The following is a 25585-nucleotide window of genomic DNA, read 5'->3' as shown; positions in this document are numbered from 1 at the left end:
GCCGGTTCTCCTCGTCGTTCCTCTACCTCGAGCCCCCATCACCCTCCTAGCCCCTTTCTTGGGAGCCGCGTCTAGCCTCTGAACCGCGCCGGAGAAATTGCAGCGACAAATAATTTGCATCTCCCAATTACCCGAGCTTGCGGTCTGAGATAAACCAACAAATTCGCGGCGCCAGAAAGCTATTCACGCGATTGAGAAGAAGGCAAGCATCGCTGTTCACCTGCTTGATTCAGTTAACATAGCAGCGCTCGTATTCTACACGCGCGTCTCGACGTCACCACGCAATCCAACCGCGCCTGGCCGACACCCAAGCCATTCGCTGGCCCGGAGGATTGACACTTTCGCACGCGCTTTTCACCGGCAGTTACCACCAACATGGGCAATCAAATATCCAAAATGATGGGGAAGATCTTCGGATCTAGGGAAATGCGACTGTTGATGCTGGGCCTTGATGCCGCAGGCAAGACAAGTGAGTCTGCGCTTCGTGGAAATCATGACTGCATGGTCTGTGACCTTGTAACCAGCTCCTGACGAGTCTCTAGCGATTCTTTACAAGTTGAAACTCAATCAAGATGTCACCACGATTCCTACCGTTGGATTCAACGTCGAAACGGTCACATATAAGAATGTCAAGTTCAATGTCTGGGATGTGGGTGGACAAGACAAGATTCGACCACTTTGGCGACACTATTTCTCCGGCACACAAGGCCTAATCTTCGTGGTTGACTCGAACGATCGAGCGCGGATTGATGAAGCCAGGCAAGAGCTGCACAGGATCATACTTGACCGAGAAATGAAAGAGGCACTTCTGCTGGTTTTCGCCAACAAACAGGACATTCCAGGCTCCATGACGCCGACTGAAGTCACGGAGAAGTTGAGACTCGGCCAATTGAAGGAACGAATATGGTACGTGGTGCCTAGTTGCGCTACCACCGGCGAAGGATTGCTCGAAGGACTGGTAAGTGGGATCAAGTGCTCAAAGAGTCGTACAGAAAACTAACCCAGGACCACAGAGTTGGCTGTCAACGAACGTCAAGTCACAACCACGACCAGCAGCAGCCAAATGAACAGCATTGATCTTTGAATGAGATTGCGAAAGAGGAGATGATGTGCGGATTGATTTACGGTTTTCGACATTCGCCGATGAGCTGGACATCATCGATTATGATACCAATTTGCAAGCGTTCTCGAGAGGCTGTTCTTGAGCGGATTTTTGCGGGCTCCATACGCGACGTCGTTACTGCATCGTGTGGAGTATTTGCTGTGCGGATGATTGTGCGTATGAGGAAAAAGCGCATCACAGAATGAAGTGCGGAGTGTGGGTACAAATATTGGAGGATGTCCATTGCGCAATGGCAACTAAAGGAATGTGAAAACTGCTCTGAGCTCACCCTAATTGTACACTAGTCTAATGATACAGCTTCTGGCTCAGGTTCATCATGACTTCTGTCCTTCAAGTCACTCTTGACCTCTCTCCTGCTTGTAGAATTCATGCACCAGTTGGTTTAGGTTGAAGACCGATGTACAGTCTCAATCGTTTCTCTTTGGCTTCTCTTCCCCCATTTGTAGAGCAACCCAACTCCTGTAGGACAAAATCAAGCCTCTCATTCTCCATATTTGGAATATCTCCAGATCGTACAGGAAACCATTCGATAAAGATATTAGTCAATGGACTTATTAGTGGTGTAAGTCGATCGGAGGATTTCGTAAGATAAGAATTTTGAACTCGAGCTGAGGCGTTGTGATCACTGTAGAGTTAGTATTTATCATTAAAGAATATAAGTAGCACTTACTTCGCGATGACTCGAGTAGTGAGCGTATCGATCTTGTTATCAAGCTGATCAAATCTCTGAGCGAATTGAGCGTTGATTTGAGCGATTTGAGCGTTGAATTGAGCGTTGAATTGAGTGAATTGAGCGTTGAATTGAGCGTTGATTTGAACGTTGCTTTGCTGAATTTGATCGGTGAGCTGTGCTACGGCATGTTGAATGAGATTGCCTTCAGTCAGCGCCGGTACGTTTGAGAGCTTTGACAATTCCTCGGCGAGACCGTGGAAATGTTGTACTATACGGCCAGCATCTGGCTGTGGACCGATGATATTCGGGTCCGCCATGATGGTGGTGAGAGTTGGTGCGGAAAAGCCAGTGGTGTTTTTGTTTACTTTGGAGGGGTGAGTCACGAGCAGTTTTACCATTCCTTGGCGTGCGGACTCTTCTGCCATCTGGAGAGTGCCTGCTGCCATCTGCCACTCGGCCCGTGCCTGCATTCGATCTCCTTTGACGTTAGCGATTCGGCATTCCTTGTTCCTGCTTGCTTGACGGCGGAGAGGGTCGCCTCACATGCTGGCGCCATCTTCGGTGTCTCCTTCCTCAAACCACTAGTCCGGATACCTGTCGATACGAGACCTCCCTTCCTCGTGCCTTCTCCCTTCTGGGCTCCCTCAGCGCAGGAGCTGGTGACGGCTTTCATCTCCTGCGTCCATTCTCTGATTCTCCCTTCTTGTCCATAGAGTCTATCACCGCTGCATCACATAATGAGTGCCTCCGAAAGCATACCTCCCTCTAATGGCAGCTCCAAGCCCTCGGTATTGCTCGTGGGCGGTCTTGGTACCTATCTTGCAGCCGTGACCCTCACCAATGCATTGACCAGATTATAGGATATATCGGTCGCTTCGTAGCAAAGTACATTCATTCTCAGCATCTTGCTTCTAGCGTTCGCATTGTCGATAAAGTCCTTCCCCAGCTAGCCCACCTTGCGCCGGAGTTCGACGAACCATGTTCACCCAAGTTCTTCATACAGGCTGATGCCTCGCGCGAGGCTTCCATGTCGCGCATATTCGATCATCCTGACGGGCCCGATGCTACTTGGGACTATGTCTTCAACCTTGCAGCCGAGACCGCTTGGTCACAAACCCCGGAGATATACAGACTGCGCTCATACCAGGTCAGTGTCACATTAGCGAAAGAGGCGGCCAAACGTGGGGTCAAAGCTTTTGTCGAGATAAGCACCGGCATGGTCTATGCTCCTCATCGGACGCCGCGCACGGAACAAGACAAATTGAAGCCGTGGCTGAAGATTGCTAAGGTCAAGTTGGAAGCCGAACAAGAGCTGGCAAGAATACCAGGACTGAATCTAGTCATTCTGCGTCCGGCGCACGTCTACGGAGAGTATGACTCCAAGTTCATCGCGAAAGCCTTGTGTATGGCGCGGGTCTACCAGGAACAAGACAAGGAACTCAAGTGGCTGTGGACTGAAGACTTGAAGATCAATACTGTCCATGTCGAGGACGTCGCAAGAGCGTTGTGGGCAGCCGCCAAATGGCTGTCGACCAATTCAACTATACCCGCCTCTTCCCCCACGACCAGCAGAAGATCGACGTTGGGCTCCAAAGGCGAAGACGGGCCTGGTAACAATGTACCCGTTTTCAACATTGTCGATCATGGTCAGACGAGTCAGGGCGACCTTGCTGATATAGTTTCAAAGGTGTTCGGCATCAAGACTGGGTTTCAAGGGTCCTTGATCTCGCAATTCGCAAGAATGAATCTTGACCATGTCGTTGACGACCTCAATGAAGACATTTTACAACCCTGGGCTGAAATGCTGGAACAAAAGGGCATTACCAAGCCTGGCCCCTTGACTCCGTTTCTGGAGAAAGAGTTGCTTAAGGACGCAGACCTCAGCCTCGACGGCAGTCTTTTCGAGAGGGTCACCGATTTCAAGTATGAACGAGCGGGCGGCTTGACCGTCGAGGGCATTAAGGAGATGATAGCCAGCTACGAGAGGATGGGTTGGTGGCCTTGAAATCGGCTGTGTGGTTTCCCTTCTGTTTGAAGCCTCTCTTTCCCTTCGTTATGCAATCGGGTTGTGAAAAAACCTGGCCGACCACATATGTTGGAGGCGGATCATTATTGTACTTATTCGCTATTCTGACGGTTTATACGACTGCGGTCACCAGTCCGCACAAGAACTTGCGTTGCACGAGCATAGCGAAACAGGAGTTTTTGGAATTCAATAGTTGTTATTCGGAATAACATACATCTTGTCAAGCTACTTTCCTGTGACTACTGGTCACACTCAGCCGCTGCCACGCAGGGTTGGAAAGGCTTTCATGTTATGTCTCGGTCCGCTGCAGACACCTCTTTGAATAACAGGGCGTGCAAGACACCTCTAAACCATGGCCAGTATTGGGCGTGGTCGATTCCTCAGGCGGAATTTGATCCTTCTTTCGATCATCAGGCATCCTCATGCTGATCCATACAGGGCCAGAGAGAAACTCATGCTGGGTAGCTCTATGGCAGAGTGACCACGCACACCTTCATTCTCCAGACCTTGACTCCCAAGCGAGCGGCACACAGAAGATCCTCCTGAAAGTCTGGCCATCCCACACCAATCACACGCCATTGATGGGCAGGGAAGTCGACATCAGGACCCTTGAGTTTCGCCTTGGAACCCTCATCAACAGCCGCCTTCTCTTTGCCTTTTCCCTGGTCCTGAACATGCTCGCTGCAGCCGAGGTGCTTGGTTTGTTCGTGGGCTTCGAAGCGGCCGGTTGAGATGAAGCGGCAGATGTCCTGGTCGACATATTAGTACAGAGCACTTTGAAGTAAGTGACGGCAAACTGAGGGTAAAGTGAGACGACATACATTCCATCCGTAACTCAAGACGTAGCCGAGGACCTTTGAAGCAGGAGTGGTGACGCGGTAATTGACCCCCTCGATGAAGCGGCTCATGTCCAGATTCTCGACAGGCGCGTCGACCCAGTGGTAGGCTTTGGCTTCGGGGGCGAAGACGTGGACGTGGTTTGGCAAGCCGTCGTCGGAGAGAGTGATGCTGGGCATGTACGCGGTACTGATCCAGATTGACATGACCGATGGAAGGGTGGGTGGGATGATCGAGTTTGGATCCTTGATCGGGATGCCGCGGCTGTTGAATGGCTCGTTGGACATGGAGGTGGAGGTGGTTGTTGGCTCGTTGATGGGGATCATTCCTTGTGCAACAACAGCATTGTCGGTGACGGTTGAGTCTTCTTCTGGAACTTCGTCCTCGACTTCGTCGATGCGCATGATCTTCTCTTGCCAGAGACTCTCAAAGATGTGTGGGTCGCTTCGTGCTCTGAGCTTGGACAGGGCGACAATGAGGTCGACAAGGCCACGTTCGGTCTCTGCATAGGTCATTTTCTGGTCGGTTGGGGTGACTTCGGCCATCCTGGCTTGCAGGTTTGTGATCTTTTGTTGTGATCTTGCGCGTGCGCGGTCAAGGGAGGATGCTGGTGGGGAAGAAGGAGTTTGAGAGTCGGAGAGGTCTTGATATTCTGCCTCGTCGTCTTTGACTGTGCTAAGGTTTCTTGGCCGTCCGACGCGACGACGACCGCGAGGAGTAGATTGAGTTCGTGGAGTGAATAGAACGTTGCGCATCCGGACCCAAAGAGGTTGCAGGATGGTGAAGAACCTTTGTTGTTGCATCGGAATGTCAGAGCTCATGTCCAGTGCGCCATCAATAGAGACCTGGTTGGTACGTACCTATCGTTCTCAGAGACGTCGCTTGCTGGTCTTGTTGCGCGTGGTTTTCTGTACGTCAATCGATCCTCACCCTCGTCAAGGTCGGCTGCATCGATGAGCCACTCGTCTACTTGGGACACCCAGACGATGGTTCCGTAACCCCTCAGAAGGCGGTTGCTGAATTGCTTGTAAACACTGGCTGTGCCTCGTTGGATTTCGTCGAGGTGGTTGCTGCGGAGGACGCGAAGGACGCCGTTCCAAAAATCGAAATATTTCCCGGGTTTGAGCTGCAGCTTACGGAAGATGTCGCTGTAGAGCTGACCGTGTTGCTCAATCAATCTCACCTCCGACTCAGGCAGTCTGCGCAGCTGGCCTCTGTCAATCGCGCTCAGATCGGGAATTGACGATACAGCAGTCGGTCCTGTCTCAGGAGTGGGGTCTGCATCTGCATCTGCGTCGACCATTCCTGCGTCTGCGTCGACATAGTCAATGGCCAAGGATACTTCAGAACGTTCCGGGTCCTCCATGGTTGGTGGTGGTATGTCTAGACGTGATCGTGATCGTGAACGCGCGACGATGAGAGGAAGACAACATCGCGGCTCTCTGGGCGGTGGGTGAAGCCATAGCAAGTATAGCGATGGGTGCGGCAGAGCATTGCCATGACAGACAAGTAAATTTGATCTGAGGCCAAGTATGGCATTGTGAGGTACACCGTGATCACTCTGATAAGTGTAAACACCACAAGGCTGGCTTGTGTATGCTTCCTACACTGGGACTTACGATATTGCACGACATTGTGGTCACTACCTGAAGATTGTCACTCTTACATACAGGAGAGGACAAAGACCGCCCTATACATGCTAGGCACAGGTGGGTGACAGGCTTTCAAGTTGTTATGAGATTGAAGCTAGATGAGGCTGGACTGTCGTCAGACTTCAGGTCCTCCCGGGCCTGTAAAGCAAATCTTGGTCGTGCCCAGACCAGGAGACCAGTGATGACAGACCAGTGGTGGACACGGAGGACATGGGAAATGACCCAGTCGTTTAAAGCCACCTTTGCCCGATCCATCGCTCGTATTTATTTCTGGACAGGCACTGACGGGAATGCACCCCAGAACACGGGTCCTGTCAAAGCCACCAGACGTCAAAGGCCATGATGAGGCCATGATGGGCCCATCACAAAAGCATCTTGGTTAATTCGCCCTTTAACGAGCTTTGAGATTGCGGTCAGCGGGTGCCAGGGTGGGCGCGTCATGCCCCAGTACTCGCATCCTGCACCGTGAGAATGACCGTGCTATCGACTGTGGCTTGTGTGCTCCTGACAAGTTTTCCAATTCCATGCCAGTTTCTGTCACGTCGCACCGCACGAGCACTTTACTAGTATTTCCTGCCTCCTCACTTCCATACCTCGTCGACCACGAACTGTTTCACTATTCCTGCAGGTCTCACAACCCTCGCCTCTTCAGTCGCTAAATGTACCGACCATGTCATGGAAGCTTTAATCTACGATGAGTCCCCTATAGCCGAATATCTAGAGGCAGACGCCATTCCTTTCGAAACCGCCGATCTTCCTTCCACGCCGCCACGAACATTTGCTCCCCGAGGGCTTCCAAAACTCCGCGAACGATTACGAGCATATCGTCAAACTGCTGCCTCCGTCACCGACGTCGCAAACGAGAAATTTCTCGAGCGTTTTCGCTACACTATCGTCGCATCGCAGTTACTCCAGGATGACCCCAAGCCTAGGAGGCATCTTCAGGATGAGGAACAAGCATTTCAGACGAACACCTTCTCGACCAGAGGTGCTCTTATGACGGCAGTGGTTTCCTTTTCAGTAGCATGGTTTCTACACATTTTACGACGGCGGTATGAGACTCAAAAAGGGTTGGGAATTAATGAAATATGCATCTACATGCTCTTAATTTTCGGGGGGTGCGTCCTTTTGATCTACTTTGCGCGACGGCAATATCTAGAATTCATTCGGCGCTCTGCAGGCTCGACACTGGGGAAGGTTATTGCCGAGTCACATAATCTCGACACGGTCACGACGGCAGGACTGCGTTTTATCCAAGAAGTTGAAGTGGTCTCACGAGGTTATGAGTTGTAAGAACAGCCTCCTCAGCAAGGTGTCTCCCGCTAACTCTTTCTCAAGCAGTCAACCTATGCCGCCCGTCAGTCGACTGGAAGATCAAAGTGCAAACAGTCGCTGCAGAGAACTCCGAGCCATAATCGGAACGGCGTTGACGGCCAGCATTAGTCAGTCTGTTGAAGCCCACAATACCATACAACCCTTCATACGCGAACTCGAGTCACAGAGCTATCACGATATCTATGACGTCTCGATGCAGGACTATACTGATGCTGTCACATTTGCAAACAATATTGCCATGGAAGCCCAGGATTCCTTGAAAGAGCTGCGTTTCTTATTCCGACTACACTTGATGGCGAGAAAGGTTTTCTTTTGTGATCTACTTGCGCTTCACTCGGGCTCCACATGGTACAACATTTGTCAGTGGAGGGGAACATTGCATCTACTGCAAGACTTTGAGGCTGCCACATCTCGAGGGGCACGAGATGTCCGGGCAGCTGTGGTACGAGAAGAATTTGGTGGCAATTCTGCAGCCACAACGGGCCAGGAGGCTGATTACGTGGTGGAGACTAACCCGGAATTAATGACTCCACAGAGACGGCACACGAAGGCACAGATGCGTCGATTCGACGCTGTTGCTAACTCCATCCGCTCTCTGAATGCCAAGGTACATCTAGTCAGAGAGGCGATGAACAACTCGTCGACGAATGAGGACGATCCAGCTCTCAGCATGACTATTACTCGAGGCTATGAGACTCTGGGTGCAGAAATCCGCAATGCCCTCAGCGAATGGCAGAAGGGACGGAACACCATGTTCCTTCATATTGATGCCGACCCTGATCGACGGTCTTCAAGAGCATCCAGTGATATTCGATCTCCTGCATCACCATCCCCCAGCAGTCTTGGTGGCCTGACCATCGTCGACGGGGGTCCTGCGGAAGCGTTGAAATTGCTGAGTGGCGACGAGCGAGCTTCTTCCGACGGAGGAGGATTGGATGAGGAGGTGTTCGAGGCAGTGGCTATGCCACGAAAGAGGATGTCTTGGACACCAATGAGCCGCGAAGAAAAGCTCAGCAGACTGCAGCAGGAGCGGATAAAGCGCGCAACCGTGCAAGAACATGCAGAGAATACGACCAACATGCTGCGCGAGTTGCAGATGGTCATCAAACATCGCCCCAACCATGCCCGGCCAGAAACACGAGTTACCTCAATATGAGGTCCAATCCAGTGGCAACAAGGGGCCCGCGGTCCTTCATAGTGCGACCCTTGCACATTTGAATTTGAGATATAGGCATCACATTGGCCAAGACGAAGAGCGATGTTCACGAAGCACACGGCTGAACTTCAGGTGCTATTTTTGTTCTTTCTTACCTTGAATTGAGCGTTACTCGGTTCTGGCGTCAAAGGCATCTTCAGCGTGTGCAGCAAGCTTTCAGGCGTTCCCCAGGGCCGGTTTTACATTTTTCAGAGCGATCATATTAATGGTTGAGTGTGTTGACTTTCTGTGAGGGTACTTCGGCCGACGGCAGAGCTCTCTGTGAGCCCGACAGAATTGGCTCTTGTTTGAGCAGACTATCTATATTGGGACTGGGTGTACGAATCAATGATAACGAGAGTGAAGTCAGAGGTTGATGCCGCGAAGCCGCGCCGACTGGGTTGGGTGTCGGCGAGTTGCGCTACGGTCTTAAGGCGAGAGTGGTCCGAACACGTTCGAAATACGGATAGGCGACCGCAATACATATCGCAATCCCTGACGAACAATCAAAAGTCCAGAAGCCATAACTCCCTGACATTAGTAATGTGAATCTGCTGGACGATGGAGGAAGCTTCTTCCTCACGCTAGAACCCAGGCCGGATGTTTGTCCTTCTGTTCTCGTTGACCCGTCGTTCAGTTAGCTACTGCTATGTTAGTACTGTAAGTAGCTGACTGTCGTCACGGTCGACTTTCGCGCGTTTTCGGCCACTGGCTTACCTGGCTGTAGGGCTGATTCGGAATCGGCCAGTCTATATCTCCGGCTGCGGCACAAAAGTAGCGAGGATTCCGGGGCTGAAGATTGCATCATCATTGTCGACGACTACGAGTAAGTCTCATCGTAGGCGCCAGCCAGAGCCTGTCGACGCCTGTCAGGAGCTATGAGCCATTCACATTTCACGATTAACCCAGTACTGCTTTATCCCCAAATTAGTCCAGGCCGGTCGTTTTTGCTCTGCTGACCCACTATCAACCTCGCTCCGTTCATGGTGATGATCAGAGCTATGAAAGTTTACATCCTGACATCGCTCAATGTTTAACCTTTTCTTCTCGGAAAAGAACACATCTCAGCTCATCATGTTGTCAGGGACTGTGTTCGAGATTCTTTCCAGCCGCCTGGATCGATTATCTAACTCGCTGTCGTACATGCACAATCCCCTGCCACCCTATCATGAACCGTTCCGCTCCAGGAAACCTCTGCCATGTCTTCGATTCTTTTCGGTCTGTTCGGTGGCCGCCTCTTCCGCCCGATCTGGCATTTATATAGGAAACGAGGCCAGTCGAATGCGCGAATAACCATCCTCACTAGCATCTCAGGGTGCGGCTCAGATACACCAACGGATTTGAGAAAATGTCTAGATCTGATGGAGTAACTCGTCCCCTTGCCATGCCTTGGACAGACTTAGCCCCCGGATCTCATGGCTTCTCTCATCGCCACACTCTCCAGGCACGTCCGGTCTGATGTCGTATCGTGGCTACCTAAGGTAGGTACAGAGAAGTCTAGGACTCGTCGAAGCAAGGGGTACTTCACCCTTTTCGGTCCTCGACAATGATCTACTTCATGGATTGTGCCGATGGCCGTCAGCTCCTTCCGCCTGCAAAGCCTATACTTCCTTCCCATGGCGCCCCTGTCCCTTCCTCTTACAAAGCCACATTTGCCACGCGCCATCTGCAAGTTCAGACTTTTCTGAGCCTGTAAACAGGTACAACATCTGTGGCGGTTGCTTGGGGTTCGAACTTCGCCCGAGTATACGCTCACGATTCACATGCAAGAGTCTTATGATCTCTGACAAGAGGTATATGATTCGTTGGCATATCGGTACAACCTAGCCGTTTCGACGCCACCTTCTTCTGAGGCAGCCGCGACGATACCGTATCTCTCGGGGGCAAGGGATTCTATCATTTGGACTGCGGGTCTCATTGGTGCAGTCGGGAATCCTTCTCACAACGAATCTCCTTGTCGCGGTGTTTCTAGGCGGAGTTCAGGGTCTGCATATGTTTGTCGCCTACTGGGAGCCTTGGCCCAGTACATCTACATAAAAGAAGGCAGGCCGCAGCGGCCGCTTGAATCACAGAGGAACAACTTAAAATACACTCCTGACGCAGCATGTCTGGCCGCAATGATCAACCCCAGCAGGACGGACTGAACCCTTTGCAAGAATATCAAATTGAAATCGCAATCGGCAATGTTCTGCGCATATCGGAAACCTCTCCACCGGAGTCCTTATCCTGGGAAAATCGAGTACTAGTTGCGAGAACAGCCATAGCAACATTCGAAAGGACGGGGTTCATACAGTTGCCCAACTATACGACTGAACGCACCTTCGTCATTGGGGCATTGCAGAGGCTTGCACATCACGAACCCGACAGTGCTGGTGTCCTTGATATCTCGGATTGGTGCATGCAGCAATGGCTGCTACTCCTCCAAGGGAATGGTAACGACTCAGACGCTCTTCGAGGTTTGTACATTGGTCAACAGCCGTAAGAGGAGTCCACTGATGTCAAGGCAGGCCTCGGTCAGAATTGGTTGGCACGCTCTCAAAATGTTCTCTCGCGAATACATCGAAATGAAGGAAGCTCATCCAGCGGAAGCAGTGGCAGACCGCAAAGCATGAATGATAGAGTCTCATACACATCCTCACAAGATGCTAGAGAAGCAGAACGGGCAGTCATTGAAGCCGACGCACGAGCTCATACGGCGGACTACGTCGAAGCACGCGGGATGCTTATTCCAGCAGTCGACTACTTCTCCAGGGCGGTCGATGCTGCTGATGAAAACGGGAGATTGAGTGGCGAGTTACTGTCGGAGGTGAGTTCAGCCACGAAACTGGATTGCCACCCCCTACAATAACAGGTGACTAACGGATCTACGCAGGCTGCGGAAGCGAACATGGTACGAGGTCTCCTTCGTGATGGACTGTGCTCGAAAAGCACACGTCTCTTGCTTTCTCATTCCATACCAATCCAGCTTTCTGACAATTTGCAGAGTCTAGGCAATGTTTCCTATTCTCATCAAAACGAGCAGTACTTCCACAGAGCCATTCGATATCTGCGGAGAGCAGCCCAGACGCCAGACTTTCGTCTCTCCCCTTACTTACAGAGGTCCGTCCCGCGATTCTCCTATCGCGAAGAACGTGGCTGCTGACGCTTGCACAGTTATCTCGATGATTATGGTCGGCTGGTCGACTGATATAGAGTCTGCCGCAAGATGGAATCCTTTGCAGAGTTTGGGCGACGCGTTCGGCTCAAGCAAATTTAGCGCGGGCGCACTGGGCCTTCCTTGACTTGGACGTCAATATGGGTAGATATCACCTCTGGTAGGTATTCATTGGAATGACATCTGTCTGTCAGCATGTATCATGCTTGCCATCTTTCTCCTGCAAATCGAATTGTCCTCAGATGTCACTCTTGCAAAACCAGCTTCTGTGGCGTCTCCTAGCTCAGCGGTTCACATCAAGACTCAGGAGATCTCCACAATCCTACAACGACCCTCTTTCCAGGCCTGATACATTGCCGTGCCACAGTCTAGGACCAGCATTCTGTACAGCCGCTGCGCCTGGAGCTTTCGTCATTGCTTGCGACTACGCCTAGCCCCTGGTACGGAAGGGCTAGACAATGGAGGACCCTTTCTATCGGCCTTGGCCAGGAGGACGGCCAGAACACTCTGGAAGACAAAACCCTCGATTGGCATGTAAGACTCAGATGCGGACTTGTTGCATTTACGGATGCGCTAGGACCAGGTGGCGAGCGTATCGTGTAAGGGAACAAGGAAAGGGGCAACAAACATTCGACGAGGCTGAGAAGGACCCAGGGGCTTTGATGATGGTGCCTGGAGCTGAAACTCAATCACGCGGAATCCTGCATTGCATTCGCATTTCCAGGAGAATCCAGCGCCTGGTGGTGGGAATCAATCAGACCTGGGATATTTTTAGGCATTGATTTCCTGCGAGAAATGGCTCAGGCCGCTCATGGAGGGCTCGGCCTTTGGTTTATCACATATCCGGCGAGAGACTCGTACTTCCAGCTTTGCGTACGTGAAAGGCGAAGAAACACGAGAGCCGTGCGAAATACCTCAAGTGCTCGTCCGTAAGTCCGAAAATTGCTTAGAGCATTGATGACGTAGTGGTGCCGCTCCTATGACACGTGACTACTACGAGTATGTGCTATGGTTTGCAGGCATTGGACAAACACCCTGAAGGGGATTTGCTGCAGACACCTTGGACAGAGTACCTATCTTGCAGCCCATCCATTTTCAGGAGCAATGTTGACACCTTTGCACTTCTTCAGGTACACGGCGCCATGCCTGGAACAGGGCGCCATCACGTGCGACCCACGGTCGAGAGGGATGCCAAGGAACCAATTAGATCGTATTAGGACTAGCTTTTGACGCGACCGCGACTGCCCTCATCAGACCGTGTTCTGGAGATGACCAAAAATCCCATCTTCAATTGAATATTGACAGTCGATTTGCGCTTCTTAAACAACCATTAGCCCGTTGTTCAACTTGTTTCTCGCGACACAAGATCAGACATACCGTTCATCAATTGTCAAGAGTGAGTCCGCGTCAATGCACAAATTAGTCTCACCCTGACTTGTCTGTAGTGTTGGAAGCACGGCTGGAGCGGGCTGCGGACCTGAAGAAGGTACGAAAAACAATGCCTCAATATGAAGGATATGCTGACGTTCTCCAAGGTCGTGGACGCCATCAAAGACCTTGTTCAGGATTGCAACTTCGACTGCAATGACTCTGGTGTCGCACTCCAAGCAATGGACAATTCCCACGTCGCCCTAGTCTCCATGATGCTCAAAGCAGAAATGTTCTCTCCCTACCGATGCGACCGCAACATCGCCCTCGGGATTAACCTGAACTCCCTGACAAAGGTCCTACGTGCCGCCCAAAACGATGACATCCTCACTCTGAAGGCCGAAGACGCTCCAGATGTCGTCAACCTGGTGTTCGAGAGCAGCGAGACGGACAGACTCAGCGAGTATGACATCAAATTGATGGACATTGATCAAGAGCATTTGGGAATTCCAGACACCGAATACGCGGCGACAATCGAGATGCCCAGTGCAGAGTTCGCGCGTATCTGCCGTGACTTGCTTGCTATGTCAGAATCTGGTACGTAGGCTTGGCTTAATGTGGACACATTTCTAACTCCAGTAGTCTCTATCGAGGCAAACAAGGACGGTGTGCGATTCGCGTGTCAAGGCGACATTGGCAATGGAAGTGTCACAGTCCGACAGCACAACAACATGGACAAGCCTGAACAAAATGTCTCCATCCACCTCTCCGAACCTGTCTCCTTGACATTCTCTCTCAAATACCTCGTCAACTTCTGCAAAGCTAGTGGTCTCTCATCGAGAATCAAACTCTGCCTTTCGCAAGAGGTACCGTTATTGGTGGAGTACACTCTGTCCGGGAGCAGCTATCTTCGGTTCTATTTGGCTCCAAAGGTATGTTATACTCATGACTATCATCAAACTCGTACTGACTATATTGTACTTGTAGATTGGCGATGACGAATGAACGAAACATTGCAATGACGGTGAATATGGTTCCGGCAGATCTAACGAGTTGACGGGAAGGATGATTCGTAGATGAGATGCACGTTTGCTCCGACCAGTCGTCGAGCATTTAGATCTGCTGCAAGTTCGATGTGCTGGATACGGTGTTTGACGCTGGTTCAATCTGCATGGCGGCGTAATAAAGGGTGTCACGGTTGGCCAGCCTTATCGGGGAAGATAAGGTTTTGCGTCATCTCCGGGCGCGAACATTATCAAATTGCAATGTACGCTATGTGGCTATGTGACTCCTCAAAGAATCAACACCTCTGTTGGATAGGAGCCACCTGGACTTCAAATCCACACTTGCTATCCTAAAATCGCTGCGTTAAGTGTCTGCTTCTATGGTGCTAGACCTGTCAAGATGGCTTCTCAGGAGATATCAACACCGGAGACAAAAGTGCTAGCCATCGCTAGTCATGTACGCTCTTCACCACCTCATAATATGCTCCTCGAACTTAGCATGACCTAAAGCTGACACACATCATTGAAAGGTCGTATATGGGTAGGTATTTTACCTTTGCGCAAGGCACGCGTTTGCTTGCTTGTTGAGCCAATTTTGGAGAAAGACCAGCTGCTGATCAAATTTTCCATGCGGACAGATATGTCGGCAACACGATGGCAACTTTTGTCATGCAGACGCTAGGATGTGACGTTGGCGCCATCAATACTGTACAGTTCAGTAAGTTCAACGCCTTCGTGCAATGGGTGCTTTCCCCGGCTGCGGGCATTCTGTGGTGCTCACGGGATGGGGAGTCCTGCAACACTCGATGGAGGCTGGTTTTTACGAGATCTACGGATACTCCAGCAACGATAGCGGCACTGACGGAAAATCCGCTTGTCACCAGGTAATCACACGGGCTACCGACAATTCAAAGGCAGGCGCACGCCCGCCGACGAGATCACCGAGTTGTACGACGGATTGCGAAACTCGTATTTGACCGACTTCGACGTGCTGTTGAGTGGGTACGCTCCTAGCGCGGAAGTCGTCCGCGCGGTTGCTCTTATCGCAAGGGATCTACGTTACCGGGCGACGGTCAAGCCTGGTCGGTTCTTCTGGATCGTGGACCCCGTCATGGGAGACCAGGGACGGTTGTACGTGGCCGAGGATATTGTGCCGGCGTACAAGCAGCTGGTTCGCGAGGCAGATTTAATCCTGCCGAATCAATTCGAGGCCGAGTTGTTGAGTGGGTTGAGCATCAACAGTTTGACGGGTGTCGCGAATGCCGTGAGCGCGATGCACAAGACGTACGGGACTAGCCATGTCGTGGTGACGAGCGTGACTGTGGGAGACGCTGCGAGGCCTGATGATCAAGAGGCGGTATCCACGGGGAGTATACTGACGGTGGTGGGGAGCAGCAAGCGACGCGACGGGAGCGCGCGCTTGTTCAAGGTCGAGGTGCCGCGGTTGGATTGCTTCTTCAGTGGCACTGGGGATATGTTTGCAGGACTGATGGTGGGGAGGTTACGCGAGGCGTGTGCCCAGATGGGACTGCTGGACACGGCGGCGTGGATGCCGGATGATGATGTGCCGGCGGTCGAGTTGCCGCTGGCCAAGGCCACGGAGAAGGTGCTGAGTAGTATGCACATGGTCCTGGAGAAGACCATCAAGGCCCGGGATGAGGAGATGAGCAGGTTCGGGCTGTCTCCTGGGGCGAGTGTCGGTGGCGTGGAGGGCCAAGGGGCGCCAGAGAGCGACAGCGAGGACAAGAGACGGTATCTGGCGCAGACTAAGGCTGCAGAGGTGAGGGTCGTGAGGAACGCAAGGGATCTGGTGTGTCCCGAGGAGAGATTCAAGGCTGTTGCTATGGAAGTATGAAGCAAGGTGGACGGGCCATGGTGCGTGCCATTTGTGGCGGAGGTAGACTTTGCCATAGAGCGAAAGAAAGAGCCGACATGGAAAGGCCGCTTCTTCGAGTGCTGAGGACATTAACCTCATTGAGAACCGGGCATCCATTGTTCATCTATTCATCATCAAGTCTATTTCAACCAGTGCCATCCGTGGTCCTCTTACAAGAGAGATCGACCCGACACGAACCGAAATGCTTTTCCTTGGGAAGCCATCTAGTTTCCTGTACTCCCAAAACCTCCAGCTCCTCTGACGCTTTCCTCCAGATCGTCCACCTCGACAATGTCAGGAGTGTATATCCGCTCCAAAACCAATTGTGCAACGCGGTCTCCCTTCTTCACCTCGAAATCCTCCTCGCTGTGGTTGAACAGCAGCACTTTGACCTCGCCACGGTAATCTGCATCAATCACCCCCGCACCGGTATCGATGAAATTCTTCGCTGCTAGACCCGATCTCGGTGCAATGCGGCCGTACGTTCCTTCTGGTGTAGCGATTGATAGGTCTGTTGAGACCAGTGCCTTGCCTCGTGAAGGGATGGTGATGGGTTTGGCTGCGTACAAGTCGTAGCCGGCGGCGAAGGCTGAGCCTCGAGTTGGCGTCGTCGCGTCTGCGGAGAGCTTCTTGACCAGTAGAGGAGGGTGGGATGTGGATGTGATTTTGGGCACAGCGGGGGATGTTGATGCCATATCGGAGGTGGAGATGGGGTCGGTTTTCACGCGCTTGGCCAGTGGTGAGTTGGGCAGTGAAGGTGGTTGATGATCTCCGTTTTTGCTCTCTGGTGGAGGTGTAGACGATTCTGTCATGCTTTGCGAGGAGCAGAGGGCTTGAAGAAGAGATGCGACGGCGAAACAGTCAATGGGCGGCGGACGCTCTCCAAAAAAGACGCGTGGAGTGGAAAGCGCGTTCGGCGCGTCGGGCTCATATGCTCAGACGAAGGCATACAGCGATGTGTTTGTGCTGCGGAGTAGTTCGAGTTCTCGTCTCTTATCGTTGGTCAATTACCCGGCGAGCCGGACAATAAAAGATGTTGTCTGACACAGAAGACTTCCCTTTCAAACTCGTGAAGTTCCAGCACTCTAACAATGCAAGTTGTGCTTTACCCAAACAGCCTACATTCTTCAAGTGATGCCAAATGTGCTGAATTATTCCTCAAGGACCGATCTCCTAACACTTAATCTCAGATACGGTCAAGAACAGACCCCATGCCTTTAACACCAAGTGAGTCTTGTGCCTGCTGGTGATGAATCCGTCAGACTTTAGGATTTCCCCAGCTTTTTAGTGCCGAGGTAAGGCTTGCCGCTTGGAGAACGACAGCCTCGGCGATATGAATGAACGACCTTACCTGCGCCCCTCGTAGAAGTAATCGACATCTTCTATATTCAATGCACACATAGAGAAGCATGGCCGGGCCGGTGCGGCAACCTATTGATCTGGCCTCCCTGGAGCGCTACATCGACAATAATGTGCCAGAAATCAAAACTCCGCTTGAATTGAAGCAGGCAAGCTGCTCCCATGCCACTAATAGTACAAGACTTACTGTTCATACAGTTTGGCTTCGGTCAATCGAACCCTACCTACCAGATCACGGACTCCGCAGGTACAAAATATGTTGTTCGCAAGGCTCCGCCTGGCCGGCTCCTCAGTAAGACGGCTCACCGAGTTGATCGAGAGTACCGCATTATCAGCGCACTGGGTCCGACAGACGTACCTGTACCAAAAGCATACTGCTTGTGTGAGGATGTCAGTGTCATTGGCACACCGTTCTATATAATGGAATTTTTGGACGGGCGAATGGTGACAGAGCCGCATTTCCCGGATTGCAGCCCAGAAGAGAGACTTGAGATGTATGTGAAGCCTACGCAGGACCGACACGACACGAACTGACTATACACAGGTGGCGCGATGCTGTACGGACACTGGCCAAGTTCCATCGGGTAGATATCAACAAGGCTGGACTATCAGGTTTCGGCCGACATGGAGATTTCTATGACCGTCAATTGAAGACGTTCGGTACGCTATCAAAGACACAAGCATTGGCCGAGGACGTGGAGACAAAGAAGCCCGTTGGGGATATACCTCATTTTGATGACATGGTTGCTTTCTTCAAGCAAAAGTCCAAACAGCCCAAAGACAGATCAACTTTGATCCACGGCGATTATAAAATTGACAATCTGGTCTTTCACAAGACCGAACCCCGAGTCATCGGTATTCTTGACTGGGAAATGGCAACCATCGGACATCCACTGTCAGATTTTGTCAATCTGACTGCTCCATGGGTCTGGGCAGGAAAAGTCAGTGGTTCTGCACATTCGAACAAGGGGAGTGAGGCCTTCAAGGCAGGTGCTACTCCAGGTCTTCCCTCCTTGGACCAATGTATACAGTGGTATGCTGAAGTGTCTGGCTATGATCCGCGATTGGAGCTGGCATGGGGCAACGCCTTTGGAGGTTTCAGAGGCGCCATCATCATGCAAGGTATAGCTGCGAGATATGCGCGGCGCCAGGCAAGTGGCACGACGGCCAAGAACTACGCCGAACAAATGGCCCCTTGTGGCGAGTGGGCCTATAGTCTGGTGAAGAAGTTGGAGGACACGTCAGATGGGAAGGCAAAGCTATGAACCGTCAGCGTGAGGATGAGTTTGGTTGGCGAGCCCGTCCAAAGGAATAGGTCGTGAGCGGCGCGTGGCACTTATTGCAGCAGCCTGTTCGCTTGGATTATGGAATACGGCCAGTCAATGTACATACGTCCTAGAGCCAGACTAAAAATCATAGGAACCAACAGGCTGTTGCAGTAAATCTCGTCTTGAGTTCCATAGATGCCACAGAGTCCAACTGCAGAAGTATTGAGCCGACGTCGAAGTCTCATATCTCAGACAGTGGTGGTGTTTGTTTGACTAGGAATCGATTTGAGATACTCCGTATCGTGTTGTGAAATTGGACGGAAAGAACCACTACCGGCTCCTTCGATATGCATAGAATCTTCTGCTTTGCAATCATAGTTCCCCAGGATTAACTTACTTCTCGCACAGCCACATCCATCGGAAGCAACAAAAGGACATAGCAGCAGTCTCACCTGAACACCTTCCCGTTGTGGTCTACGCTCCCGGGTCTGCCATTTCCACCCAGCCGAGCACTTTCTGATGGCGATGAAGATCCACCATCCGTCGCGACCAAGATATGTACCCAGTATTGTCCGGATAGTTAGAATCGTATGCATAAGCCCCTAAAGCGGCGAACAAGCTAAATGTTCCTTCCAATCCTCATGCACGATCGGTCGTCGAGGATTCGATACTCCGTTTTCATGTCAGCACGCAAAATATGGAAGTCCGACATGATACGTCGGGCTCGCTCTCCCTTGGATGAGGTGTCCATGGGGTAACACACCTCGCTGGTCATGTAAGCAACCTTCCAGAACCCATTCTGCGGCAAAGAGACAAGGGTGTTGGATAGGCTGCTGACATTATTCTCCAGGTCTCCAGGTCATGAGGCGTCAGCACCACCCAGTGGCTTGGGTTGGAAACACCGAAGCGACTGCGAGATAAGCCCCCTCATATTTGTCATCCTTGACCATCTGGAATATTCAGACGTCGACTAGGGAGGTCCAGAGTCAGGAAGGGACCAAGCGAGCACCGCTCAATTTCTTGACTGAAATCCATACAATTTGTGCAGCAATGCATTTGCTGACTTAACAAACAAACAGCTGGTCTGCCCGTCCTCACCGTCTTACCAAGGGATGCTATCAGGTCGTCGATTGGAACAGTGCCACTTCATGCACATACAAGGGTTATCCACATTTCCCCTTTCTCTCCAAGCCATTTCCAACCACCATGGACAGAAGGTCTTGGATTGTGCGCTAGTTGAGACGTCTGCATATTGTTGTCGTCAAGAGATCACTGATGGCTCGTTTCCCCCATGTTTTCACGACAATAATACCTGCTCAATGAACAACAACAACAACGACGACGATCGAAGAAGGCTCGCACTCGGGATCGCACTGGAGGTTTTATCCGAGCACGTGAACCGCTGTGCTCCTGGTCCAACCACAGCACAAGCTAAAAGACCCAGCCAGCGCTGGATTTAACCCATTTGAGATTGGTCCGGTCTTTCAAGGTTGGGGGCTAAACAACTATGGGCGGTGGGCAGGCATGGGGGCATTTTGGTACCGAGTTGCTAGCCTAGTAAGCCCTGGCGTCTGCCCCAATACCCATGAAAATCGGCCAAATCACAGTGGGAGACCCAGTGCCCAAAACAGCCTGGCTTGCATCGTGGCGGTCGGTCGAAACCAGAGTGGAAGATCAGTGAAGATCCTAGACTCTCCACCATCATCACCATCGAGCTTGCAACCGGAACACAACACTCCGTACCCGCAGTTTCCTCTCCACCTATCACGAGCCCACAGTACTCGTATGTAAGAGCTGCTTCGCTCTGAACTTTACAGTGATTTTACTCGTACGAAGAGCTTATCGACCAACACGCTCAATTGGCACCCTCACCGCGAGTGCAGCGCTCGTATCAGGAAGGTTCCGGTGCATATCAATTTGCAGGCCCAGGCGATGTAACCTCTCGCTGCGCCCGCCAGGTCCTTTTGTGAATAGCCTACTCGGTCCCGAGTTAAGAATTTGGGCCTCGGGGAATTCGAGCAGAGATTCGTCGGGTGCCAGCCGACGCCGGAGTCACTCCACTTGGTGCACGTACGACCTACTCAAAGCGGGTGTCAGACACACACCGGTCCGACTTCAGCATCAAATCTTGTTGAGGAAATTATTGATGCAGCTTGCTACTCGTATCTCCGCTGCGAAACAGTGCTCTAATGTCCGGTCATGATCCAGACAGCTCTTGTAAAGCAGCTGACAAGATAAAATACGTACTTGAGACACCGAGCACACTTATCTCCGTGTCCAAGACCTCATCTATTGATTCAGGTGATGACGAAGACCTGGCAGATCGCGAGAATTGTTTGTCGAGAAATCCCCAGTGATGGAGGGAGGAAGGTACTCGACAGACTCTTCTCTTTCCTGGAGCTCTGGTAACAGTGGGCCAAGCGTGATACTCCGCTAGCTGCAACTTCTCACAGGGCTGTGGGATCTTCAAGCTTTCAGCCCAAAGAATCGAGTATCCATGCTGCAGGACGAACTAAGAGAACCCCCTCTTGTGTTCCCAGTCGCCATGAGGGATCTTTTGCAACCAATCTGCAATGCAACTGCTGATCCCTTCACCGGCTGGATCCAAATAATTACGGTCAGGGATGAGCAGCTGTCACCGCGATATGAAAATCAGAGGGCGCAAGGAGCAAGATTTGTGGCGTGTATGGTGGATCTTGGTACACCAGAACAAAGGAGAGCCGTTCAATGAGTGGCGCGTTAGCGTTTGTCTCCCATGTTATCCCCCCTGGACACCGCTCGCATCCTACCGCGATTGAGGCTAGCCGGGTACAGGGTTTTGGTGAAGTCACCACAGGTCTTGCTTATGAAAGCATCCACGTTCCGACCATGGCCCATAGCTCGCGAAAGGGCTGGGATCGGGTAATCATTGCGAAACTCTGGCCCCCACCCATTGAAGTACCACCGTGCAACACCTGACAAGCTGGCAGTTTTCGATTTGTCCAGTGGGTAGGAGCCAGTCAGTGGGTGCGGATATCGTTCCTAGGCGCGAATTTCATCAGGATCTGCGCGCTGAGAGCCTTCAACAGCAGCATTCGCGAGTGCCCGTGTTGGGAAACTCGATAAGTTCTACCTGTTTGAGGCTAAAAATGCATGACAAATTTCTACGAGTTACGACTTGGAGTCCTCCTTGGCCAGCACTAAGCTGAGCCTTACCATATTGGAGCAGAGGCGGGCGACCACTCCGTCCACCTTTCGAGCGAGGGGGTCCGTCTCATGGGATTTGGTTTGTGCCTTGCAGCTGCATGTTTGCCTGGCATTACGAACACGTCCCTACTCGAGGGACAGGCCAGAAATGACATGGCACTCGTACAATTTCTTCACAGGAGGTTTGGCATCCAGGATGCATAGCTTGCATAGCTTGAGCATAGCATGGTGTGATCACGAATAGAAGACAAAAGTCCATTCCTCCCGGCTTGGCTGTTGCGACTTGGCTCTCACCATTGACGCTTGGAGCAAACATCGACTCGGCCGTACTACACGTTGATCTTGGAAGCATACGTATGCAAGCGCAGATGTGTGCATAAAGACTTGTCAAACGGTCGCAATGTTGACCTGTTTAGGATTATTGCACGTTTGGACCGCACAGGATCTTTTTCCGGACTGGCACTATTGCTTGCTGTTGCCTGGGCTGTGCAACTGTGACGGAATCGACCAGTCAGTATCCATAAATATTGGGCCGCGACGAACGAGGCGTCGGCGACTTTCGCACGGAGAGTTTTTCGCGCGTTTCACGTTTACAGCGGCACATGCCTTTCCTACTGAGGTACTCACTCTCACTATTCGTACTGTGCTTAGCTGACATGGGTAAGTACTTACGGTGTTGGCAGTACCGGTGGTTTGAGTTGCGGATATGGGCAATCATCATTGCCTTTGATATCTGAAATAATGTGTGCTACCCAGGTATCCTGGGCTCTGCCTTGCTTTGACTACTGCTAGCCCTGACACGCTGCTCTTCACGAGTCGTCCTGTACCGTCTAGCGTCACATCGCTGCTACATAAGTATTGGCATGGCAGTCCATTCGCAACCTCGGTCGTTCGTGCTGACCACACATACAACTATGGAGTAGCCGTGGACTAATCACTCCGAGCGAGGCAATGCACACGGTTTCGCGCTGGAGCATTTCCTTTGATGTACCAAATTCAGTCTGTAGCGACTGTTTCTTTTTATTCTCCTATCTCAGGGATCGACCTGGCGCTGGCCCTTCCCCCCAAAATGAGCTGACCCGAGCTGAAGTCGAGCGTGCAGATCATTTCCACATGAGCTTGGTTCCCATTCCATGGTATCAAAACAAAAGTTAACTGTGCAAGCCAAAAACAAAAAAAATGGCGCAAGGCAATATGTGGCCATGTGAAATAGTTTCCCGGTCATCAATCTGGTTCCCATACATTTCTGCGCCGTGATTCCTCGCCCGGATGGCCGTTGCAAAATCCCCCTTAAAAGATCAAGGCCTTCTCTATCCCATTCGTACATGCCCTGGCTTGAGATGGGCAGTGTCCAGTCTAGCATTGACATATGACAAAGTGGCCGGGATAGAAGGTTTTACGCTCACATAGAAAACGTCCCGTGGTTCTTCTCCTGGTGAGCCCGTCCGTCTCAGAAGAGAATCCTGAAGAAACAAGCGACTTGCTGGGTCCGAACGTAGACATCCTTCGTTGAATATAATTAGCTCTCTCCTCGTCTTTTTGGACTTGCTGGGCCATTCGTGACTTCCCGGCTCTCGCGTGTAGAAACCGCCCGTGATTGTCGGTGGAAAATGCCTTGCAAATCTCGTGCGTTGTCGATCCTAGTGTCTTTAGAATAAAGACTGTCAACTGCGCGCTGCTTCTCTCATTCTCTCACTTTCGACTCGAGCTCTGCGCGTGACTGGGTTTCTGCTGCTGCTGCTGCGGGCTCTGGTCCTTGCGGTGGATCCGGCGGACGTGGTCTTTCATGTTGTCCATGCGGGAGAAGACCCGGGGACATTCTTCACCGTCTGGGCCTCGCCATTCGCACTTGATACTGGGGCTGTGCTTAGCCTCGTGCCGGGCGCGGTCCTTTTTGCTGGAGAAGCCGCCTGCGAGAGGCTGATCGGCGGATTTTGCGCGGCTCGCTGCCGCGGCCTCGCTTTGGGGGCAGCCGTCCACACGGCAGAACAAATGCTTGCTGTGCCGGTTGTAGTGCTTGCGCAGGTCGCAGCCGCGGGTGAAGGTCGCGCGAGACGTGCAGCCTGGATAGGCGCAGCGCCAGGCTTGTGTGCTGCCGGTGGGCGAGCCGGCAGAGGACGTTGACATGCCTGTGGGCATCATGGATGGCGCTTCGGCCACGGGGATGCCGTATTGGTGGAGCGATGAAGTGGAGGATGTCGATTGGGAGCGGATGTTGGGTCGGAGCATGGTTGAGTCGCTGGAAAAGGATTTGGAGAGGTGTGGAATGGGACTGCATGAGCGAGATAAGGAGGAAATGCTGCCCCTGCTTCGGTGTGAGGCATGGGAGAATGATGGCGATGCCACTAGGTGTCCGTTTGATGCGAGTGCTGGTGGCGCATTGAAGTCGAAAGGAGTCGGCTGGATGTCCTGAGGTGTTGGGGGAATGATGTTTGCCATGGAAGGGTGTGTTGAGCTGAAGGCATCGTAGGATGTTGAATGGGTTGGTTCGTAGGGCATCATGGGCGTGGGTTGAGAGTAGTTGGGGAATTGGAACCAGTTGGTTTGCTCATACATGTTGTATGAGTTGGCGCCAGCGCCCGACGTCGACGTGTGTCCGAAGGCCATTGATGGATCGGTGACTGGCGCGATTGGGAAGAAAGAGGCTGAATCGGATGAAGTGGCGTCGTCGAAGTTGAGATGCTGGAGATCGTGAGAGTGAGACCGATGCTCACCAGACATGGCGGACAAGCCGGGTAGCATGAATAACGAGTCTGAGGAGACCGACGAGGCGTGGTCTCGACTTGAAGGAGCCGGTGATGGATATGTAAAGCCCACAAGGGAAGGAGAGCAAGTCAGCAAACCGCTCTGGTCGAATTCGTCAAAGTCGCTGGGCGGGGGCGTGATGGAGAAGATGTTTGCTTCCTGGGTGTCAACTGCCATAATTGCTCTGTGCCAGCGGTCGACGGGATGGTCCCTTATATTAATTTTAGGAACTGGGCGAGGTGATCGAGACGCATATATACTTCTCTTCTCTCTCTAGGTTGCCAAAAATGGGGATGTCCCATTCAAAGTAGATCTGGAGCGAGAAGGTCAGGGAAGTGGTCGATGTCGAGAGAGCTCGCGAGCAATGTTGATGATGAACATAGAAACCACGAGCTATGGCTAGCTGGGGGCGAAGAAGGACATATTCATAGCAGGTTCGAATAGTGGCTCGAAACCTAAAAGCGCTTGTGCCTGTTGAAGGTTATGGAGTGGTTCTCGTAGGGCTACGAAATACCCCGACCCCGTTGCTGACAGTATCCCAGCAATCCCAGTATCCCAGTATCCTAGAAGTCGATCGCTGGAACCCGCACTCGCACAGCGCGGTCGAGCGATGCATGCATGGCTGCGGGTCCTGCACCGCCGAGCCATGGTGCGATTGCGCAGGCCCCAGTCTCCAGTCGTCGCAACACTGCACGCATGAGTTCCTCGACAGCGAGGGCGGAACAGGCATGGACTCGTCAGGGGTGGAGACCGGGAGCAGCAAGCCACTGTTTGGTGAACATCA

The 25585-nt window shown here is 52.0% G+C and overlaps 11 protein-coding genes across 11 annotated transcripts; 6 read left to right on the top strand and 5 right to left on the bottom strand.

Annotated features, from left to right (window-relative positions):
- The first annotated feature begins 74 nt into the window (after positions 1–74).
- Positions 75–1497, top strand: PV05_03474 (ADP-ribosylation factor 6). Its single transcript, XM_013464116.1, has 3 exons — positions 75–469; positions 543–958; positions 1014–1497. The coding sequence occupies exons 1-3, from the start codon at positions 376–378 to the stop codon at positions 1065–1067; spliced, it is 564 nt and encodes a 187-aa protein (XP_013319570.1). The 5' UTR covers positions 75–375; the 3' UTR covers positions 1068–1497.
- Positions 1319–2145, bottom strand: PV05_03473 (uncharacterized protein). The gene is made up of 2 exons (XM_013464115.1): positions 1794–2145; positions 1319–1748 (listed from the first exon to the last, which is right to left on the bottom strand). Exons 1-2 carry the CDS (start codon positions 2111–2113, stop codon positions 1490–1492), a joined length of 579 nt encoding a protein of 192 aa, XP_013319569.1. The 5' UTR covers positions 2114–2145; the 3' UTR covers positions 1319–1489.
- A 119-nt stretch (positions 2146–2264) lies between these two features.
- On the top strand, positions 2265–4046 carry PV05_03472 (uncharacterized protein). Its single transcript, XM_013464114.1, has 2 exons — positions 2265–2606; positions 2657–4046. The coding sequence occupies exons 1-2, from the start codon at positions 2534–2536 to the stop codon at positions 3799–3801; spliced, it is 1218 nt and encodes a 405-aa protein (XP_013319568.1). The 5' UTR covers positions 2265–2533; the 3' UTR covers positions 3802–4046.
- A 26-nt stretch (positions 4047–4072) lies between these two features.
- Positions 4073–6207, bottom strand: PV05_03471 (uncharacterized protein). Its single transcript, XM_013464113.1, has 3 exons — positions 5520–6207; positions 4644–5448; positions 4073–4571 (listed from the first exon to the last, which is right to left on the bottom strand). The coding sequence occupies exons 1-3, from the start codon at positions 6023–6025 to the stop codon at positions 4290–4292; spliced, it is 1593 nt and encodes a 530-aa protein (XP_013319567.1). The 5' UTR covers positions 6026–6207; the 3' UTR covers positions 4073–4289.
- A 389-nt stretch (positions 6208–6596) lies between these two features.
- On the top strand, positions 6597–9397 carry PV05_03470 (uncharacterized protein). Its single transcript, XM_013464112.1, has 2 exons — positions 6597–7600; positions 7650–9397. The coding sequence occupies exons 1-2, from the start codon at positions 6987–6989 to the stop codon at positions 8800–8802; spliced, it is 1767 nt and encodes a 588-aa protein (XP_013319566.1). The 5' UTR covers positions 6597–6986; the 3' UTR covers positions 8803–9397.
- Positions 9398–10945: 1548 nt separating this feature from the next.
- PV05_03469 (proliferating cell nuclear antigen (pcna)) lies at positions 10946–14368 on the top strand (the record flags this gene model as incomplete). Its single annotated transcript, XM_013464111.1, has 9 exons — positions 10946–11297; positions 11349–11647; positions 11714–11731; positions 11825–11940; positions 11995–12011; positions 13441–13481; positions 13531–13960; positions 14006–14295; positions 14351–14368. 9 exons carry the CDS (start codon positions 10946–10948, stop codon positions 14366–14368), a joined length of 1581 nt encoding a protein of 526 aa, XP_013319565.1.
- Positions 14369–14767: 399 nt separating this feature from the next.
- PV05_03468 (pyridoxal kinase) lies at positions 14768–16222 on the top strand (the record flags this gene model as incomplete). Its single annotated transcript, XM_013464110.1, has 4 exons — positions 14768–14824; positions 14898–14908; positions 15006–15085; positions 15252–16222. 4 exons carry the CDS (start codon positions 14768–14770, stop codon positions 16220–16222), a joined length of 1119 nt encoding a protein of 372 aa, XP_013319564.1.
- A 68-nt stretch (positions 16223–16290) lies between these two features.
- On the bottom strand, positions 16291–17103 carry PV05_03467 (deoxyuridine 5'-triphosphate nucleotidohydrolase). The gene has a single exon (XM_013464109.1). It carries the CDS (start codon positions 17053–17055, stop codon positions 16468–16470), a length of 588 nt encoding a protein of 195 aa, XP_013319563.1. The 5' UTR covers positions 17056–17103; the 3' UTR covers positions 16291–16467.
- Positions 17104–17597: 494 nt separating this feature from the next.
- On the top strand, positions 17598–19062 carry PV05_03466 (uncharacterized protein). The gene is made up of 3 exons (XM_013464108.1): positions 17598–17751; positions 17801–18096; positions 18147–19062. The coding sequence occupies exons 1-3, from the start codon at positions 17653–17655 to the stop codon at positions 18865–18867; spliced, it is 1116 nt and encodes a 371-aa protein (XP_013319562.1). The 5' UTR covers positions 17598–17652; the 3' UTR covers positions 18868–19062.
- On the bottom strand, positions 18987–19657 carry PV05_03465 (uncharacterized protein). The gene is made up of 2 exons (XM_013464107.1): positions 19634–19657; positions 18987–19540 (listed from the first exon to the last, which is right to left on the bottom strand). The coding sequence occupies exon 2, from the start codon at positions 19464–19466 to the stop codon at positions 19119–19121; it is 348 nt and encodes a 115-aa protein (XP_013319561.1). The 5' UTR covers positions 19467–19540; positions 19634–19657; the 3' UTR covers positions 18987–19118.
- Positions 19658–23032: 3375 nt separating this feature from the next.
- PV05_03464 (uncharacterized protein) lies at positions 23033–25352 on the bottom strand. The gene has a single exon (XM_013464106.1). It carries the CDS (start codon positions 24976–24978, stop codon positions 23749–23751), a length of 1230 nt encoding a protein of 409 aa, XP_013319560.1. The 5' UTR covers positions 24979–25352; the 3' UTR covers positions 23033–23748.
- Between the last annotated feature and the right edge of the window lie 233 nt (positions 25353–25585).

Source organism: Exophiala xenobiotica (assembly GCF_000835505.1).
Source record: "Exophiala xenobiotica strain CBS 118157 unplaced genomic scaffold supercont1.2, whole genome shotgun sequence".
In the NCBI taxonomy this organism is placed as follows: Eukaryota; Fungi; Ascomycota; class Eurotiomycetes; order Chaetothyriales; family Herpotrichiellaceae; genus Exophiala; species Exophiala xenobiotica.
Note: the sequence above shows the minus strand (reverse complement) of the source record. Positions and strands in the feature narration are given on the sequence as shown.

What these genes read in the sequence shown, in the direction of transcription:
- PV05_03474 (XM_013464116.1), top strand. Translation starts at nt 376, where the DNA reads ATGGGCAATCAAATATCCAAAATGATGGGGAAGATCTTCGGATCTAGG. An exon ending in TGATGCCGCAGGCAAGACAA is followed by an intron (nt 470 to 542) that starts GTGAGTCTGCGC and finishes ACGAGTCTCTAG; the next exon opens with CGATTCTTTACAAGTTGAAA. An exon ending in AAGGATTGCTCGAAGGACTG is followed by an intron (nt 959 to 1,013) that starts GTAAGTGGGATC and finishes CCAGGACCACAG; the next exon opens with AGTTGGCTGTCAACGAACGT.
- PV05_03473 (XM_013464115.1), bottom strand. Translation starts at nt 2,113, where the DNA reads ATGGCGGACCCGAATATCATCGGTCCACAGCCAGATGCTGGCCGTATA. An exon ending in ACTACTCGAGTCATCGCGAA is followed by an intron (nt 1,749 to 1,793) that starts GTAAGTGCTACT and finishes CTAACTCTACAG; the next exon opens with TGATCACAACGCCTCAGCTC.
- PV05_03472 (XM_013464114.1), top strand. Translation starts at nt 2,534, where the DNA reads ATGAGTGCCTCCGAAAGCATACCTCCCTCTAATGGCAGCTCCAAGCCC. An exon ending in ATTGCTCGTGGGCGGTCTTG is followed by an intron (nt 2,607 to 2,656) that starts GTACCTATCTTG and finishes ACCAGATTATAG; the next exon opens with GATATATCGGTCGCTTCGTA.
- PV05_03471 (XM_013464113.1), bottom strand. Translation starts at nt 6,025, where the DNA reads ATGGAGGACCCGGAACGTTCTGAAGTATCCTTGGCCATTGACTATGTC. An exon ending in GACGTCTCTGAGAACGATAG is followed by an intron (nt 5,449 to 5,519) that starts GTACGTACCAAC and finishes GCAACAACAAAG; the next exon opens with GTTCTTCACCATCCTGCAAC. An exon ending in TCTTGAGTTACGGATGGAAT is followed by an intron (nt 4,572 to 4,643) that starts GTATGTCGTCTC and finishes TATGTCGACCAG; the next exon opens with GACATCTGCCGCTTCATCTC.
- PV05_03470 (XM_013464112.1), top strand. Translation starts at nt 6,987, where the DNA reads ATGGAAGCTTTAATCTACGATGAGTCCCCTATAGCCGAATATCTAGAG. An exon ending in GTCTCACGAGGTTATGAGTT is followed by an intron (nt 7,601 to 7,649) that starts GTAAGAACAGCC and finishes CTCTTTCTCAAG; the next exon opens with CAGTCAACCTATGCCGCCCG.
- PV05_03467 (XM_013464109.1), bottom strand. Translation starts at nt 17,055, where the DNA reads ATGACAGAATCGTCTACACCTCCACCAGAGAGCAAAAACGGAGATCAT.
- PV05_03466 (XM_013464108.1), top strand. Translation starts at nt 17,653, where the DNA reads ATGGCCGGGCCGGTGCGGCAACCTATTGATCTGGCCTCCCTGGAGCGC. An exon ending in CTCCGCTTGAATTGAAGCAG is followed by an intron (nt 17,752 to 17,800) that starts GCAAGCTGCTCC and finishes CTGTTCATACAG; the next exon opens with TTTGGCTTCGGTCAATCGAA. An exon ending in CCAGAAGAGAGACTTGAGAT is followed by an intron (nt 18,097 to 18,146) that starts GTATGTGAAGCC and finishes GACTATACACAG; the next exon opens with GTGGCGCGATGCTGTACGGA.
- PV05_03465 (XM_013464107.1), bottom strand. Translation starts at nt 19,466, where the DNA reads ATGCATACGATTCTAACTATCCGGACAATACTGGGTACATATCTTGGT.
- PV05_03464 (XM_013464106.1), bottom strand. Translation starts at nt 24,978, where the DNA reads ATGGCAGTTGACACCCAGGAAGCAAACATCTTCTCCATCACGCCCCCG.